This window comes from Nothobranchius furzeri, chromosome 12 (genome assembly GCF_043380555.1).
Source record: "Nothobranchius furzeri strain GRZ-AD chromosome 12, NfurGRZ-RIMD1, whole genome shotgun sequence".
In the NCBI taxonomy this organism is placed as follows: domain Eukaryota; kingdom Metazoa; phylum Chordata; class Actinopteri; order Cyprinodontiformes; family Nothobranchiidae; genus Nothobranchius; species Nothobranchius furzeri.
In genome coordinates, this window is record NC_091752.1 from 33,459,198 (window position 1) to 33,477,466 (window position 18,269).

At 43.1% G+C, this 18,269-nt stretch overlaps 1 protein-coding gene across 1 annotated transcript in view; it reads left to right on the top strand.

Moving 5' to 3' along the window:
• LOC107376004 (E3 ubiquitin-protein ligase NEURL1) overlaps positions 1-17,620 on the top strand; it is a 49,993-nt gene extending 32,373 nt beyond the window's left edge. Inside the window, exons 4-6 of the mRNA XM_015944876.3 lie at positions 9,636-10,352; positions 15,739-15,918; positions 17,228-17,620. Of these exons, the coding sequence (XP_015800362.3) occupies positions 9,636-10,352; positions 15,739-15,918; positions 17,228-17,472 (1,142 nt within the window). The 3' untranslated portion in view covers positions 17,473-17,620. The remainder of the gene's footprint in view (positions 1-9,635; positions 10,353-15,738; positions 15,919-17,227) is intronic.
• The last annotated feature ends 649 nt before the right edge of the window (positions 17,621-18,269 follow it).

Sequence of the window (18,269 nt, forward strand, 5' to 3'; positions counted from 1 at the left end):
TTTTTAAGAGTCACAGAACATTGCGCGCTAGCATGATGTCGATGCCAAAACAAAGAGGAGACTCACCTCTTACATCAGGAAGAGTCCACGTGTTTCGAGCGTTATCCATTCTTTCATAATCCGTTGTTGAATTGTGATCGGCAGATGCTTTTCCGGTTCGCGCCTCACTTTTTTTTACAAGAACGGCCCAAAACAATCTTCTAACACATGGATGTGTTGCTTCCTGATCATGTGATCTGTGACGTATGCGGATGAAGATCGGCTTCAGGGCTGAGATGTTTGTTCTCTCAGCGCGGGGGCTCGTTCCGATGCTCAAACAGTAAAAAAAAAATGCAAATGACGACTTTAGTCGTCATTGGCAGTGAATGAGTTAATCTACTCTCTTAATTATGAAGGAATAAATTGTAAAAAAAAATAATGCAAGGGTGTAAAAGTATCTACACAAGGTGGAGTCAGCAAATGTGGATGAGCCTTTTTGTTTTGAAGCACCATCTGGTTATCGTCCAGAAAATAGGCTGGTTGGCTAAAACCATTGATACATATTTGGTTTATTTTTATCCATTTGTATTTTTATGCTTTCATTTAACCCTTTACTTTTAGACAGTATCTCTCCTCTCTCCTCCAAACATAATCCATTATAGTCAATGGGGGTAATTCAAACCAATCGCAGCACAGAAATTTTCAGGCGCGTACCAGAAGCGGCTCTCAGCGTCGCAAAAGATAGAATCGGGTTCTATTTTTGCCGCGAGAAGCTTCTGGGACAGTTAACATAGGGTTAGACAGGAAATCACACATGGTTTCAGTGTAACATCTCTGGTCATTTTCAAAATAAAAGACTATTGCAGCGATGCAATTTCATATCTATGTAGATTACGTTATAACATGTGAACTAATGGCTTATTTACTCCCAGCATCTTTTGATAAGTGCAACAATGTATGTTCATGGCTTTAATCCTGGCAGTGGAGAGGAACAACATTAAATATGACATCAAACAGTAATATCAAACGTGATTTCCTTGTGTTTGGTTTAATAGTGAATGCATAAACAAACCGTGACCTTTGAAGTCTTGAGGGATTTAGTGGTCTTGCGTGTGCAGCGAGAATCCCGGCAGAGAAGCCGCTCTGTGGCTGGGATTCTCCCGGTGTGTACTGCCACGCAGCGAAGCTTGCGAGTAAACCGTCCCATGATGCTGATGCCTCCAGTTTGAAGTAGGGGTCAGACTACATGAGTTGTTTGCTTGTTTCTTTTTTATTTTTTTACTTTTTTTTTATCACATTGCTATTTTGGATTATTTGTTAGATTTTATTATGGCTTTGTCTGTTATTTCATTTATTCATACTCCTAAACAAGTGAGCTAACAGAGCAGGAGGTCTGTTCAGGGTTTCTGAAGGCAGATTTTACTTCTGATATAAACTGGTAAGTCGGGTAAAGGTGACATTTTAATAGTAGTTAAGGCTTAGTCCTAAACTAAACCTCCTTTCTGATCATTTCTGAGTACATTATGTTCTGTTATAAAACAGTGGAAGGCCCTAACAACCTTTGACCCAACACTTGTCAACATGTATACAGGTGTTTCTGGTGATCTCCAGGCTTGAAATTCATTTGATTTGTGGAACAAAAATAAAAGTGGCTGGACAGACCATTAGGCCTCAGCTGTAATTTAACTGGTCCACGTGGAATCCAAAAAATTAGCAGAAAATCCAAATAGAAATTGTAATGGAGCCTGTCAGGTTTGGATCTTGGAAGCTGAACTGTACAGGGGGAAACCTTTGGAGAGGAAGTTAATCACTTGCAGATGAACTGATTTCAGCTCCAGTGAAAATGAAAATGTGTGCTCTTTTATGAGTGTGTGTGTGTGTGTATGTGTGTGTGTGTGTGTGTGTATGCGTGTGTGTGTGTGTGTGTGTGTGTGTGTGTGTGCGTGTGCGTGCGTGTGTGTGCGTGTGTGTGTGTGTGTGTGTGTGTGTGTGATTGAAAAAATGTGTCCATCTACAGTATTTTTGCAGATGTCACAAAACATTGAGATAAATATATAATATAATTAGAATCAGATTCTGACACCTCATTGATGGATGCAGTCTAAAATCACCAAAAACAGCTTAGGCTGTATGAGAGTGCATGAAGTGACCTTTGACCTACACTGGCCTGTTTATTGAGTCTTTCTCCACTGACATTTACTGAAAAGGGTTCTTAGATCACTCGTTTTTCATTGTTTTGATATATTTCTTTTTCACTAAAGCCCACAAACTTGCCACATGACTTCCAATATTCTTGATCTCATAGGTCATAGTCTGCTTCCTCTGCAGAATCCATTTTCAATGTATTCCCATTGTTTCCTTTTGGGGGCAAAGACCCCCAGAGCTACTTCTCTGATAACAGATGACTTCATTCACTCTCAGTAGACAGAGTCCAGGACACCCCGTCTATACATAGAGTCAATCTCCAAACACACTTTTACAGTGCACACACACACACACACTCACAGACACACACACACACGCACACACACACGCACACACACACACACACACACACACACACACACACACACACACACACACACACACACACACCCAGTGCTACTTCATGTATTTGTAAATGGGATATGGAAGAAATGCAAACCATGTTAAGGTCTTGCTGTGCCATGAGTCATTTTTAAAGTGATACTTTGCTACTTTTTCATATTTTTAATTCTTGAGCCAGTATGAGCTAAAATGACCCTTTACAGGGTTAATGAAAGGCCACCCAGCCCCTATCGCCCCCTGTGGCCAGAAAATCCCACTTACAACTTCAGACTGGTGGGCCGCTCTTTCGGGACTTAAAAAAAATTGAGGTGACATACCTGGTGCTGCAGTCTTCTTCCAACAAATTTCCTGTATGTTTTGGATCATGAGCACAGCTGATTTGTTTAATTTAGTGATAAATCCCTCCTGTAGACACTAACCCTGGTTTCACACATCAGCAGCGCGAAACGGTTTACTTGCGAACTTCAAAGCAGTCCTTATCACACTGAGAGAGTCTTGGCAGCAGCACGGCTTCCACGCTGTGTTGTTCGCTGGACTCGCGAGAATGCAAGATCCCTCAAGACTTCAGGCCACTGTTTGTTCATGCAATCTGCCATTAAACCAAAAAGAAGGAAATCACATTTCATATCGCTGTTTGATGTCATATATGATGTTGTTCCTCTCCACTGCCAGCATTAAAGCCATGAAAAACACACTGCTGCACTTCTGGAACGATGCTGTTTGTAAATAAGCTGTTGGGCCACATGTAAACTTCATATGAAATTGTACTGGTGCAGTACTTTTGTTTTGTAATTAACCGGGTATTTTACACTGAAACAGTGTGGGATTTTCCTGTCTAGCCCTATGTTAACTGCGGAAAATGACGCGTCTCAGAGGCGGCTCGCAGCAAAAATAGAACCCAATCCTATCTTTAGCGGTGTGGCGCGGCGTGACACTTCTGAGACTCACCTGGAAATTGTTGCGTCGCTGCTGGTTTGAAATTGTCCATAGACTATAATGGATTCTATTTGAAGCAGTGACATTCCGCTGACGTTCCGCGTCGCTGATGCTCTCAGTGTAAAACCAGGGTTAGGAAGGCTGAGTAAATGAAGGTGTGACGAACGCACACCAAGGAGATAAGTTTGGCTTTCAGTTCTATAAACAGACACTATGGGGTGCTAAAAGCAAGCCAAAACCGCCTAGTCTCCAGGTTTCTAAACTTTGATTGGTCATCATCTGTTTATAAATAGCTTATACTATAATAGCTAATACTTCTCTGAAAGCAGTTTTTCCAGATTGGATGAAGTCTATTATCTCTCAAAGCCATTTTCAAAGAAAGATTTACCTTTTTTTGTACATTCGTTCTGTGTGTAACTTCAGAATCCATTACTTTGTTCTTTTTTTACACAGCTTAGTAAAAACTTGTTTTTTATCTTACATGTTTCGGCTTAGTAACTCTAGCATCATCAGAGTTAGCCAGTGTTGGTGGCATCATTTCCATTTATCCGCGGGCAGCAGAGGACAGTGTCGATGACACTGTCCCATGCATGATCCAACGGTAATTCTCATCTCTTTTCATGGTTTTGTGTCCACGTCTCCTTATTTCTATCGCTTCTTTGATCCATCTTTTGTAGTTTAGTTGTTCTGTGTTTATGATCCTTGCGCTCTCAGTCCACTGTATGATTTTACCTTGTGCAGCGGTCTGTAATGGCTGATTTCTTTATTGTACTTTCTGCTTCTTGCTTTGTTGCTCTTGTGTCTTCGACTTGTTTCCCTCACGCACTGTCTTTGATATTCTATTGTTGGATGTGTTGAGTTGGCGACCGTTTCTCCTATGTATGTTTTATTACAGAGTTTGCATGGTATTGATAATGACGCCACATTTTTTATCTGCTGATATCTTGTCTTTTGGGTGCACTAATCTTTTTCTGACTGTCATTTATGGTTTTGTTAGTGTGTTGATTCTATCCAGTAAGAGTCTGTGGACAAATTTTCTCTCATAGTCAAGTTGCTAATACAAAATGTAGCAAAGGTTAACTATTGACCTTGTAATGTCAGTCTGGTATGTGTGTAAATATTATAATATTATTAGTCACAAAAATGAACAAAAAATGAACAAGAGTTTGCTTCTAGACCTGCAGAAAGAGACAAGAAAAAAAGCAAAAAAAAAAAGGGACACAACAACAATACAACAAGATCAAGCTGTCACTGCATCAACTTGAAGAAGAAATACATAATCAGCATTGTTTAACTGAACAGTCACACGATAATAAATCACAATGCATTAAGTGCCCACCATAGTCTTAAGACATGTGTTGAACGTGCCCATACTTTTGACAGCACCATGTGAGCACCTGTGTGTGTACACGCGCTTGTTTATGTAAGGTTTATCTACAGGAGCGTCAAATAGAGAGTGTGAGGGACCACAGATCTGCCCCCCAAAGATGCGTAGAAGACGGGGAGAGCTCCAAGTCCCAGAGATCCAGGCGCTGCCCCAGAACACAGGAACCCCAAGGAGACTGCAACCAGAAAGGCCCCCGCCCCCCTCAAGAGGCACAGAGGATCGCCCCGGGGGTCACAACCAGCAGCCGGCAGAGTCCCGGGAGACATCAGCGGCAAGCCCTCAGGCCCGCCCGCAGCCTCCCACCCCCTAGCCAGCCGAGCCCGGGACCCAGCGACCCGGGAACCGGGGCGAACACCCCCCGCCGGGGACCCAGCTGAGCCCAGGGACCCAGCTGAGCCCAGGGACCCAGACCCTACCAGGCCGCCACCGGGATTGATCAGGCTGACGCCAAAAATCTTAAACCCCCTGACCCGGGAGCCCCGAACACTCAGGCAGACCAAGGCACCACACCCCACACCAGGTGTGGCAGGGGGAGGAGAGACAAAGATCTCTATCATCAAAAGAAGTCCCAGGAGAGGGGAGGAGTCAAATGCCCCACCTGACATATACAGTCATACACAAACACAGTCACACACTCCCTCCCTCATGCTCACACATGCACATACAACCAAAGACGTACAAAAATGCACGCCGGACATCCACTCATCCCCATACACACCTTATTCACTCTAGTCCCGGTACTGCTGCACATGGGGTACAACCATCACCAGTTACCAGAGTTTGACCCTTTCTGCTGGGGTGCTGATGAGCAGGCTCCCCCGCCCAACGCTGAGCACAGCAACCCACCACCCCAGACCCCAACCAGACGGCCAGATCTCCCTCCTAGCCTCCAGCCCCTGGAAGCCAAGCGACAACAGAGGTGTGCTAAGACCCCTTGTCTCCCTCCACCTGCTCCAATATAGTGTTGTGTGTTAATGAGGTGTATTCCATGGCTGTGGTGAGCGGGCAGTGCGGGCATTGTCTGGCCTATGCCAGCAGATGACACCGCACCACCCCACTTGCACTCACAGCCCTCTGTGTCTAAGTGCAGTTTAAAATTGGAAGTGAGCACTGGCACTCGGGAGGAGGCTGAGAAATCCCCCTGCCAAGTGCCGTTGAATGTGCTCACTCCCAAGGCCCTAAGTGTGTGTTTGCGTGGATTGCCGTCGGTGGAAGTGTATAAGGTGCAAATAAAATTGGGGGGCAGGTTGCCACAGGAATGCGGAGATGGGGTCCATACCCGCACTCTCTGACTTGTCCACCCCCCAAGGTCCATGTGCATGTTTGTGTGATGATGTGAGGGAGCAGGAGGAGAGAAATATGCGGGGATGGGGAGGAACGGCTGGTTGGGCTTAGCCCTCCAGGGAGCCAGCTCCCCCACTGGCCCCAATAGGCACCTCTGTTGTCAAATTGCCGCCCAGGGCATGGAGACCCCAGCCCATCCTGCCAGGGCCCAAAGCAGCAGCATTACAGAGCCTCACGGAGTCCGAGGGCACCAACCCAGCCCCACCCCAGCAGAATATCTATGCCCATCCCTGCCTTTGCACAACTTCCAGAATATATATAAGACATAGGACATCCAGGTAAGGTTGGGTCCTCCTCCTCCTGGACCTCCCCCTCCCCTGTGATGGGACAGCAGAGGAGCCTAGGTCTACCCGAGGCCCCTGAACCCAGGCCAGGCACTGCTGCATGTTCCTGCCTTCTTCCTGGCAGCGTACATGTCAGGACCCGACCCCCAAGGCCCCGCCCAGATCCCCACACGGGGTCGGCCACCCCAACACCCTGAGCCCCCAGGCCCCCCACCCAGACCCGCCCAGGGGCAACGCAGCTGTCAGGCAGTGACCCATGGCTGCCGCCAAGACCTCCAAGGGGCCCCACTCGCAACCGCCAGTAGTCCACCAGACTTCTGATGACAGAATACTCGGCATTCTACCCTTTTTGGACTCAAGACCAAAGGTCTCTGATTTAGAGGAGCTGATTCTCATCCACTTCACACTCAGCTGTGAACTGCTCCAGTGAGAGCCCTAGATCACGTTCTGATGAAGCCAACAGGACCACATCATCTGCAAAAAGCAGAGACTGAATCCTTAGGCCACCAAACACCTTGGCTGTGCCTAGAAATGCTGTCCATAAAAGTTATCAACAGAATCGGTGACAAAGGGCATACTTGGCGGAGTCCAACTCTCACTGGAAGCGAGCTCGACCTACTACTGGCAATGTGGACCAAGCACTGACATCGGTCATACAGCACATATCAGACAGCCTTCATTAACCACCTATCAAAAAAATGTAAAAAAAAATTGGAAACTGACATATATTTTATCAATTAATCCTGGAAAACCCTTAGGTATAAGTTTTCACTGGATTAATCAACCATGTGACATGGAGTGACTAGCCGGCATGCTTCGAGCTCAGATCGTTAAACATGGTTTGAAACACGAGACGAGATTTTTACATATGAACTCCCATAGAGCCCAGATCTTAACCCCAATGAAAATCTCTGAGACGTACTGCAGGACTTTTTACTTTGCTTCAACTTTAATACAGTCAACACTTTACATAATAAAAGATGCTTTCTCATTAGGATTCCTGTTTATGGATGAAATGATTTCCTGAAAGAAAGTATTCTAAATATTCAGTTTTTAGTTTTTCTTTTCTGAAAACATATCTCATTCTCACTGAGAGACTTCAGGGTCTTTATTTTTTATTTATTTGCCAAACATGTGAAACTATCGAGGCTCCTTTTGAGACCAAACCCAGAAAGAAGCATACATATTTATACAACTCCCAAATGTTTATCCTTTGTCTTGCCCCTTTTCAACTTTAATGCATCTTTCCACAATAGGTTGAAATTTTCACTTAACGTTGCTCTTCCTCTCCGACTGCTGCGCAGCTCTGAGAAACAGAAACCGTACACTTTAGGCATCCGTAAAAGCAAGAATAGAAATGATCTCTTGTATCCCAGCGTCGGCTAACTTTGCCTTGAAGATGATAAGGCTGCTAATAATAAGAGCCTCATGGCTGCTTGTGCACACTCTTGACAGAGGAAGTAATTAAGTTCAAGCAGTTTATCAGCGCTTGGCTGGAGATGTGCTGTCTTTGGGTGATAAAAGAGGAGCTTGGTGAGGTATGCCCTTTGCCTCAAGTGTCCGCCCGGCGCTATTATTCATCTAATCTTCTCCCGGCTTATTCTTATTCTTCATCCACTTCACATAGGGGAAGCCCAAAGCGGGCCGAGGCTGAGAGCCATCATGTCACTCACCCTCATCCTCCTCCCCTGCCTCCCCACTCATCTCAGATGTCCAATCAGGCTAATTTTGGCACCGAGTCCCTAAGCGTGCCACAATGTAGATCTGTTTGTGAGCATGGAGAGCACGTTCTCTTTTAGTGCTCTCACTGGCACGGGTGGTGCCCGCGTGACAACTTTTTACAGTGAGGGGGTATTATCATATGGCTTTTTGTGAAAGGGGTTCAGTGCAGCAAAGACAAAGACACGCGAGGTGATATTTAGAATGCCTTTCCTTCACAACTGTCGGAAAGTAGCTGACTTAAACATCCAGACGCATAACAGAGAATCTTAACATTGCACAGAGGTCCATGAAGTCACTGCTGCTGCCACAGTTTGTTACAGTATGTAAACACTTAGGAATTGTGGCAGCACATAGCAGGTATCTGAAACTCGCCATACTGTATATACATATACTACATAAACACGTTCAGTCCTTGACAAAAGCTGAATTTAAACTGGCCTTGTTCAAATTAACAAAAATGACTCAATTATAAATCTACTGTTAATGATAATAAAAGAAAAATATGGCTCGTTATTACATGACCAGGAGGAATAAATGAAGAGTTAGGTCTGTATCTTTTATTCCTTCAATGTTACATAAACCTGTTATGTATTTTTTATGATGTAGGAATAGGCCTGCAGCTACAGTTGGCCCCCATTTACAGTTCTGCAATGTTTCTAAGCATGTTGACGGATTATTTCGTCTGCTTGGAGAGCAATCCTTGGTACAGAGATGCCTCAGATTGAAAATTTAAAAAGTCAGAAGCTACTTCTTATTTACAGTGGCAGGTGTGATGAATGAGCCAACACAATATAAAACTAAACAGTTTTGTTCAGTGCAATTTGATAAATATAAAATTAGAACTATTAATGAAATGCATACTTAAAAAAGAAAGAAAAAACAATTAATTGTTTAAAAGGACATATTGTGAAAATCTTAGCTCTTGCATCCTTCTGTGTTGCCATGTGGGTCTCTACTGCTTCTATATACAATTCAAACATGGAAAATAAACATCTGTCTGTTTTCTGTCAGTGTTTGGTTTTTGAAATTGAATGCCTAAAACAAGTCATTTCAGAAAGTCTGTTTGTGATGTCACAATAACAAAATTAGAATAGAGCCATCTCTCACCTAGAGGAGAGCAGCAGCTCTACTCCAAGCCCCTCCCGAATATCAGAGCTTCTCAGCCTATAGCAGCCTATAGGGTTAGGGTTTGGGGGGTGGGTGGGCTTGGCCAGCTTCTGTTTGTTTTCATAAAGTGAAAGAGCCCTGAAACTGACTCATTCTGGAAGGTACTGAAAATGTCTAAACTGCTGGAATGGCTTCATGTGAGTGGTCTTTGGTGCAAAAAACTGTCAAACGTGTTATGTTTAGATCATAGGACTATTATAACTTTTGAAAAGTCATAATATGTCTTTAACATTTTGTTTTTATGTTTGTGTTTTAATATCTTTTAATAGACAGTGAGATGGTCCCTCTGGACTGTCTGCGTCCTCGTTCCTTTGCTGCCACCCACCAGGCCCCCGTCCGGCGGAACAGTCATGACCCTCGCCTCTCCATCAGCCTGTGTGACCTCAGTCTGCAGCCACAAGAGTTGCACCTAGAGGAAGATGATGAAGAGGAAGAACAGCTGCAGCGCATAAGCTCTTCCTCCTGCCATGTTCCCCAGAACTCTCACAACTCCCAGCAGTGCTCACAACTGCCCAGCCACCTAGACACCGATCTTCAGTTTCACACGGTGCACGGCCTCCATGTCACCATGCTGGACAAGCACACGGTGGCACGGTTGGATCACCGTGGTGATGAGAGGACCCTGGTGTTCACCAACCGTGCAGTGCAATGCTCAGAAACCGTGTTTGTGAAGGTGAAGGCAGGAGTCACCCGAGCTGGTTCTCTTTCTCATGGTGTGACGTCCTGTGACCCGTCCACCTTGAGGCCCTGTGATCTCCCATCCAACCCAGAGTCCCTGGTTGATCGCAAGGAATTCTGGGCCATGTGTAGGGTGGCGGTGCCACTTCAGAGTGGAGATATTTTGGGCTTTGTGATGAATGCAGAGGGGGAGGTCACGATGAGCCATAATGGAATCAGTGCTGGAATGCAGCTGTGTGTGGATAACTCCAGGCCTCTCTGGATGTTCATCTGTCTGCCCAGCACCATCACACAACTCAGGATTTTAGGTACATTCAAGCAGTCTTCATTCTCTTTCTATAATAATTATGTGGCAGGTACTTTCAGAGCTCATAATAATTCATAAGATGCTTCTTTTGCCTGTTATGGACTATTTTTGTAACCTGTCCAGAAAATGCTCATCGTAGTGATTGCATCCACTAGTAAGGACTTAATAGTTCATATTAAATCTCAGGTTAGGCTTTACGTTCTGCTTGTTTTCACATCGAAGGGAAATAAAAGTCAAAGCAAGGTGTTTGATTAAATTTGAATTAAATTTAGCTTTATTAACAGTGGGGATAGTTTTCATTGTATAAATCTGTGTGTCTTCCACAGATCTACAAAAGACTTCATCTGTAGCTTTTAATTCAAAACTAATGCAGGCCTTGATCCTTGTACAATCTTTGGAGACTGCATTTGCACTCTCGTCAAATCCTGAAATATATCCCAGTGCTTTTCTGACTTTTTATCCATGCATATGTCAGCTAGTAATTAGAATTTCATCCAGAAATTTGCCTATATATGTTAACTCTCAGACTCAGAACCATGCGCTAGTTTGGTTATGTTCCAGCAGATTTCACACAACAATAGCGCAGCTGGATGTTTGTGTGATTTGATTAGAAATTGAGAAAATAATAAACATAAAATCTTCAGAGATTTTTGGACAAATTGTCCGTCCCAAATTACTTTTTTAAATGTAAAACTGTGGGTTTTAAAAAACAAACATCAGGTTTGAAATATTTAGTTTAACTCAGGGTTAACAGATTTGTTTGAATCTGCCAGAGGAATGATTGGGAAGATTTTCTATTTGTTTACCATCACTGAAGACAACATTCATCTTAAATCCTTGAAAACTAATTTCCTCCAACCAGCCTTTGTTTTGCTAGCTTAGCCATTATTGAATCTGTCCCAGCAGCTCAGATAGCTCCTCAAATCTATAATTTGAGATGAACTTTGCCGCAGGTTAAAATGCACTTATTATTGATCAATTTTCCTAATTTTCTTTGGTAAATCTTTTCTCGATGCTCTGCTCTCCCTCCACTCTTCCATGCAGTGAGACCGGTAACTAAGGAAGTTATTTCTGTCACGCGTGGGCTCCCAGCAGCCAGCATTATGTGTCAGGAGGGAGCCTGTGATAGCCTCTTATGATGACCTCATAATGCATTATTAAAATTTAATTGCATGGAGATTTGAGAAGCTAGGTTTTCCACCCACACCTACTTCCTGTACCAGTGGTCTCTGATCGTCTCATTCCTTTTTTCTTCATCCTTTGCTTTTCGTTCCTCGTTTACCCCCATACTGATTCTCTGGGGTACGTTCCTCGAGTCATTACCCATTCCAGTCGTGGGGGATGCATTTGTGGCGTCTGTGCTCACCCACACTCGCTGCAGCTGCATGCCACAAGTTACCATGGAGACATCTAACCACTGAGGCAAGTGACAGTTTGTCATGGCAAGATGCTGTCAAGCCTGTGAAGTGCAACAGATGGGAGTCTGTTGCTGTCACTTGGTCATTTTGTCTGTGTTATCCTAGAAACCAAGATTTAAACATTTCATCTGATATATTTAGAATCAGTAATGGCCTACAGAAGTCATGCAACTCCTCAGCTTTCGAGGATCATTTGTTCACTTTTTTGTATTCTCAGCAGTTGTTTTAAAGCTGCTATGGATACATGTATGCACTATTCTGCTGCTGCTTTATTACCATGGACAGGTGATACTGCAAATGGGGCTACAAAACAATGTTCTTCTGGGAGAAACATGCATCTTTACATTCATATGGGTGTGACTATGTCACTTGTTACCCACTTAAACATTTCTAAAGACCAATCACACCACCTACAGGGCAACAGCACTCTCCCACAATACTCTGTTGCTTCTCAGCTGGGCGTCAGGAGCTGCTTGACAGAGCCTCGAAAGAGTCTGCAGCAGGGGCGGATTTAGGACTGAAGAAGATCCGGGGCTTAACACACACGCGCACACACACGCGCGCGCGCACGCGCACACAAACAAGCATGCGCGCACACATGTGACACGCACTAGTCAACATCATATATATATATCTTGTACCACATAATGTTTAATCTGAAGCTACATATTCAGCATATTCAGGGCAGAGTATTGTTCCTGTTAGTGTTTAGTGTGAGATGATAGTAAATATTCCCTTCTTTCTCCAACAACTTTACCTGATAGTAAGCTAACTTTAGGCAAACCAGCAGCACAACAAATATTTTCAAATAAGACTCACAAACCTGAGTCAACACCAGTCTCATCAGAGCTGGGGTTCTGTCGTTGTACTTTTGGTCTAAAAAAACGTCCTTATGTCCATCTTCACTCATGCGTTTCAGACAGAGACTGTACAAGAAGCCAGCTGCTGAAGGGCTTTTCTTCAGTGGTGGAGGCTCGGGCAGGCTGTATACCGACTGAGTGACCTAGTGGTAGAGAGTCTGCCCTGAGATCGGGAGCTCAGGGGTTCGACTCCTGGTCGGCTCATACCAAAGCTTTTGAGAAAAATGGGACCCAGCATTAAGGGGTTGGATTGGGGGGTTAAACCACCAAATAGTTCCCGAGCGCGGCGTGTCTGCAACTCACCGCTCCCCCAGGGGATGGGTCAAATGCGGAGACTAAATGGGACTTTACAAACTACTGCCAGCTGCGCTCTCTCTGTTGGACTTTGGTACTGCATGTTACTTCCACGATTTAGATCCGGGGCTTATCATGAAAGATCCGGGGCTTCAGCCCAAGTAGCCGGGCCTAACGCCGCCCCTGGTCTGCAGTGCCTAGATTACAAATACTAAGCAGATGGAATTTGTGAAAAGCAAACCCAGTTTATAGGAAACCTACCCAATGATCCTTTTGACCCAAATGACCTACTGGTAAAATCCCTTATTTGCTTTGGGTTCGCAGGTTGACTAGTCAAGCTGCTTTAACAGGTTTTAACAGCCAAAAAAAGAAACCTTTGAAGTAGTCATAATGTTATGGTTGATTTATGTGAAGCAGCAGCTGATCAAGTGCCCAAATATGGAATTGGGATCCATTTAAAGTCCAAACTTATGTGAAGCAGCAGCTGATCAAGTGTCCAAATATGGAATTGGGATCCATTTAAAGTCCAAACCACTGAAAAATGCCAAACTTGACTCTGCAAAGATTCCACTGTTTAAGGTAACCCTTGTTTTCACAGTCCACAGCTTAAATTATGTTCTTACTTTAAGAATTAACCTTTTAACTAACGGATACATTTCATAATTATTTATACACTCATCTTTGCCACTTACTCATTGAGCATTGTTTTAATCAAATTAACTGCACTGATTGACCAAGCGTTCAGTTTTACTACAAACTTTCATTTGATGTGTGCCAGTGTCTATAAATAGGTGACAGACCTTATTCCTGGAGTGTTCCAATAGTCCATCCAGTAATCAATCTTGTATGTGGTCTGATGGTCTTGACCCAGGTTAATAGTGAACTGCTCCAGCACACAACCTTTTCCTGAGTGTCTTGAGCTCTGGAGAGACAAGACGGATCGTGTTTGCTGGCCTCATAGAGTAAAAACCAGAAAAGGGCTCAAGTGGAAAACTAAACTGAAGTTACATTTTAACAGATAAAAGGCAGTCTGTAACGTTACATTCGGGAAATAACACCATGGAAACCATGAATGCAAACAAGTTGAAAGGTTGGGTTTGATTTGAAAGAGAAGAGCTGCAGCAGAGTTCTGCGTAAAGTTTACTGGGACTGTTTGACATTGCTAATGCGGCTGAGCTGCTACAAAAATGCTGTTTGATGATAAGTCATTAAGAGTAATCCTCAGTCTTATTTCAGAAATGTCCCAAGTGCACAAAGATTTAGGATAAATCTATGTTTTCCTATTAATCTATACACAGACAAACAAGTAGACTTTAGGTAAAATCCCGGACAAGCCCCGAGTTTGTCACGACCCAGATAAAAGGCCATTAAAAACATTGAAATGTTAGTTTAAACCCAATGTTTTACGTTAAATAAATAACTAAAAAAAAAAACAATTTGTAGGAAAAAATATGGAAGCACAGCTAACAACTGAAAAAAAAAAACAAATAAAAAATGTCAGATCAATGCAAACTCTGATGCTAACAGTGCAGATAAACAGTTTGTTTAGTTATTTATTTATTTTTTGGGTAAAGTTGAAAGCTACATAATTCTAAGGGAAAGCTCAAAGCCCCTACAAACATATCTGAAAGACAAGTCATCCCCACCTTCTGCATATAGCTAAAAGCATCCATGGTCACACAGCCAGCAAGAGAAGATGAAAAGTGCCCTTGATGAAAGCGTACGTGCATAGACATGGAGGTTATCCATTCTGGCCTATTAAGAGTTCACCAATACATTTACTTAGCTCAAGGTGGACAAAAAAGGTCATTACAGATTGATAATGCAAGGCCTCTTTCTGCTTTTTTATATATACATGCACATCTATTTCCATGATAAAATGGTAGAATCAATAGTCATCTGTAAAGGTGTGTCTAAATAAAGTGATATTGTCTTTAATCTCAGCACCGTGAAGACCAAAGCACTACCAAAAGACTTGTATTCATATAAACTATTTTTGCTGACCTTTAGTAGGAATCTGGTTGTTGCATAAAAAGCTTCTGTAAGTTGTTTCTATGAGCTGAAACTGCAAATACACTGGTTGAAGTGCTCTAAGGAAAGAACTGATAATGCATCTCATCTCATCTTTCTGTTTTTGTGGGAGGGAGGCCCACGCTGTCTTGCAGAACTCTTCCGATTATCAAATTGTTGCAAAAGATGAAAGGTGCCGATATCAGTTAATCTAGCATGTTTAGTGCCAAGTAAACAGCTGGTCTGGCTGTGCAGCTATATCTCTGCAAAGGACAATGTGTAGACAACAATGCTGCTTTCCAGTCAGGCAGAGAAGATCAGAATTTGTCCGTCTGTGGAAATGGGTCTGATTGTTTGTGTCTGAGGAGAGATGAGCTGCCAGTATGAGAAGTGATGCTTGCGCTGGTGGTTAGGAGGTGCAGTTAGGGATGGATCGTATGGGACAGACAGCAGATAGTCTTGTGGAAGTGTTTTGTTCCTCACCCAGAGGGATCATGGATTCAGGAAGGAGGAAGGAAGGGAGGAGGGCCTCATGGGCTCGTGACTCACTCTTACACCCACACACACAAGCACACTCAGTGGGCTCACTATAGTGATCTGCTTCGTGATAGAACTGATTTAATGTGTGTGAAAAAGAAATAGGGACAGAATGAGGCGGTTAGATAAACCAATTGTCTACTTTGCTCTACTTCAAGATGCTAGTGACACAAATTTTTATCTATCTTTTCTTTTTCTCTTGTAAAACTAAGTTTTAATCATCTATAAAGAAGATTGTGTTAACCCAGGTGTGTTAAATCTATCACAGGCTCATCTCTGCATGCTGACTATCGAGGCCCATCGGTGCCCAGCTCCCCGTCGTGTACACCCAACACCCCAACAATCCTTAACAGCAGCAGCTCTGAGTCCACCCTCAACTCTTCTATGAAAATCAACCTCAATGCAAGCCTTAACTCCAACTACAACACGCTGTTTTCTTCCTCAGCAGGTTTGTCCACCCACTAAAAATCCACAAAATTCTTTTCTAATCTTTACTTCTAAAGTTTTCCAGTGTAAACACCTTCAAATATCTGTGGATAAAATTTTAATAAAAGCTGTGTGATGCAAGACAGTCCAAGAATGTTGCTAAAGTGGAGGTGAAATGAGGAGAAATGAGAAAAATCTCTTGTTTTCATAGCTACAGGAAGCATTGATTAAGTCTGGTCAGTAACTGGGGCCACACGAAGGTCTTTGGTCTCTGCAGTGGCTTTGTATAGCTTCTGGCAAAAGTCATATGAAGGATTTGATACATCTACTTTCATAACTCTCACAGCTATTTACTGGAGTGTTGCAGTTTGCAGACTGGTGGTTTAATCTGTGCATTTTGGAGCTGTGATGCATTTTAAAAGCGACTTCAAATGTAGATTGCTCAAATATTCACTTTCATCCTTCAAGATGAGAATGTTCATTCTGAAATACGATCAGCAACGCTGAGTTTCACATGTTGAACTTGAAAATAGTCTTCTACACCTATTAGCTGCCAGAAGAAAATGGATAAGGAAATGGTCGGGTCAGAAAAAGTCACACAGATCTACGTCGCTTTGTGAATTTTGACTTTATGAACTCACTTGTCTTGGTTCGTGACCGGGGTAGGCTGTTTGTTGTTTGCAGCCAGGAGAGAACAGAGTGTATCTCTGTTAGTAGAAGCTAACCATTAGCATTAGCAACTCCAAAACATGGTGGAACACATTCAGGCTTGTGTGATTTGCGGAAATAAGACATCATGGTTTAATTATTTTACCCACGAAAGAAGAGCAAAGGCAGTGGAAGAGTTGCATCTCTGTTAGCCAATCAGAGGCAAGATATTTGCATATCTTGAATATGAGTAAGACTCCAAATCTTGCTGCTTTCTATCCCCAACTCCCATGACTAACGTGTTCTCCCGGAAACAGAAGCACAGAAAACAGAAGTGCTTTGTACTCACAAGGCATTCATTCATTTGGGTGTGACCATAGTAGATCTTATAAAATAATGAGTGTATGCTCAGTTTAAGTCATTCATTTATTATATAAAATTTATAAAATAGTTCACATTAACAGAAATTTAGCCTAAAAGTGCCCAAACTTATTTATGATTTTTTTTTATAAATGACATTTATTCTCCTGGTACAATCAGCAGTCAGGTGTTGTGTTCTTCGACGATCTCAGAAGTATTTACGTCAGTTGTATTGAGATTTTTCATAAAGTGGCCCTGAAGCTTCGTTAGCTAAAGAGAGGAAGAGAAAATCTACTTTTTCATGTTTTCTCTCACCTCATCAGGTACAACCCCAAGCTCTCCATTTTCAAGCCACCCCGAGTCCCCCACCTTCCCATCCTGCTCCGGCTCATGGAGTGACGAATGCACCATTTGCTACGAGAATGCGGTGGACACCGTCCTTTATGCCTGTGGACACATGTGTCTCTGCTACAGATGTGGCCTCAAACTCAAGAAGATGGCCAATGCGTGCTGCCCCATCTGCAGAAGGACAATCAAAGATATCATCAAGACCTACCGGACCTCGTAGACTTGTGCTAAACGATGTTACGGGATTAAAAAGCCATGTGAGACTTTGTAAATGCTTTTTGTGTGTGAAATCTGGCTCAGGTATCGCTACAGCAGGACTTATTATCTAGTGCACATCATTGCAAAGCTCATTAAAAGCCATTCTGAAAACAATGTGATCAACAGAGGTTAAGAGACACGCCACTTCCTGTGAAGTAACCCCTCATCCTAGAAGTGACCGTCCGCCTAGAGTAAAATTGTCCAGAGCTGTGGAAAATAACAAACAGAATCAATCTGTGCTTTCACCAGCTGCTCCTCTGCTGCGTGTCAGGAAGCATCGAGTCAGACTGCTGTTTGAGAGGAAGAATCAATTCTCTCCTAAATCTGAGAGAAATGTAAAGGGAAGGTAGTTTTATTTAAAATCTCCAGAAGGCGTCTGGATCCCAGAGAACAAATAGGTAGAAAGGCTAGGAAAAGGGAAGATTTTGTGAGAAAGGGCACTGCTAGAAATTACACACACCATGTGGGTAAACAAATCACTAAAGAATCTCTAATGTGTAATAAGTCAAGTGTTTGGCTGAATGAAATGAATACTCTGACCTTCCATCAAGAGAATGCAATGCCGATTGCGTTTCTTTTTTTTTTTTTTTGGCGCTATAGTTTCCGAAACTGCTCAGGGTCTTGCGCCTGCTGATGACGTCATCATAATACGGCAATACCATTCGGCCAAAATATATTGCATCTTTTTTCAATTCTGTTTTTTCACATAGGTTTTGGAAAGAGTTTAGCAGTTTTGTTATTAAATTTGTGTTTCTTACA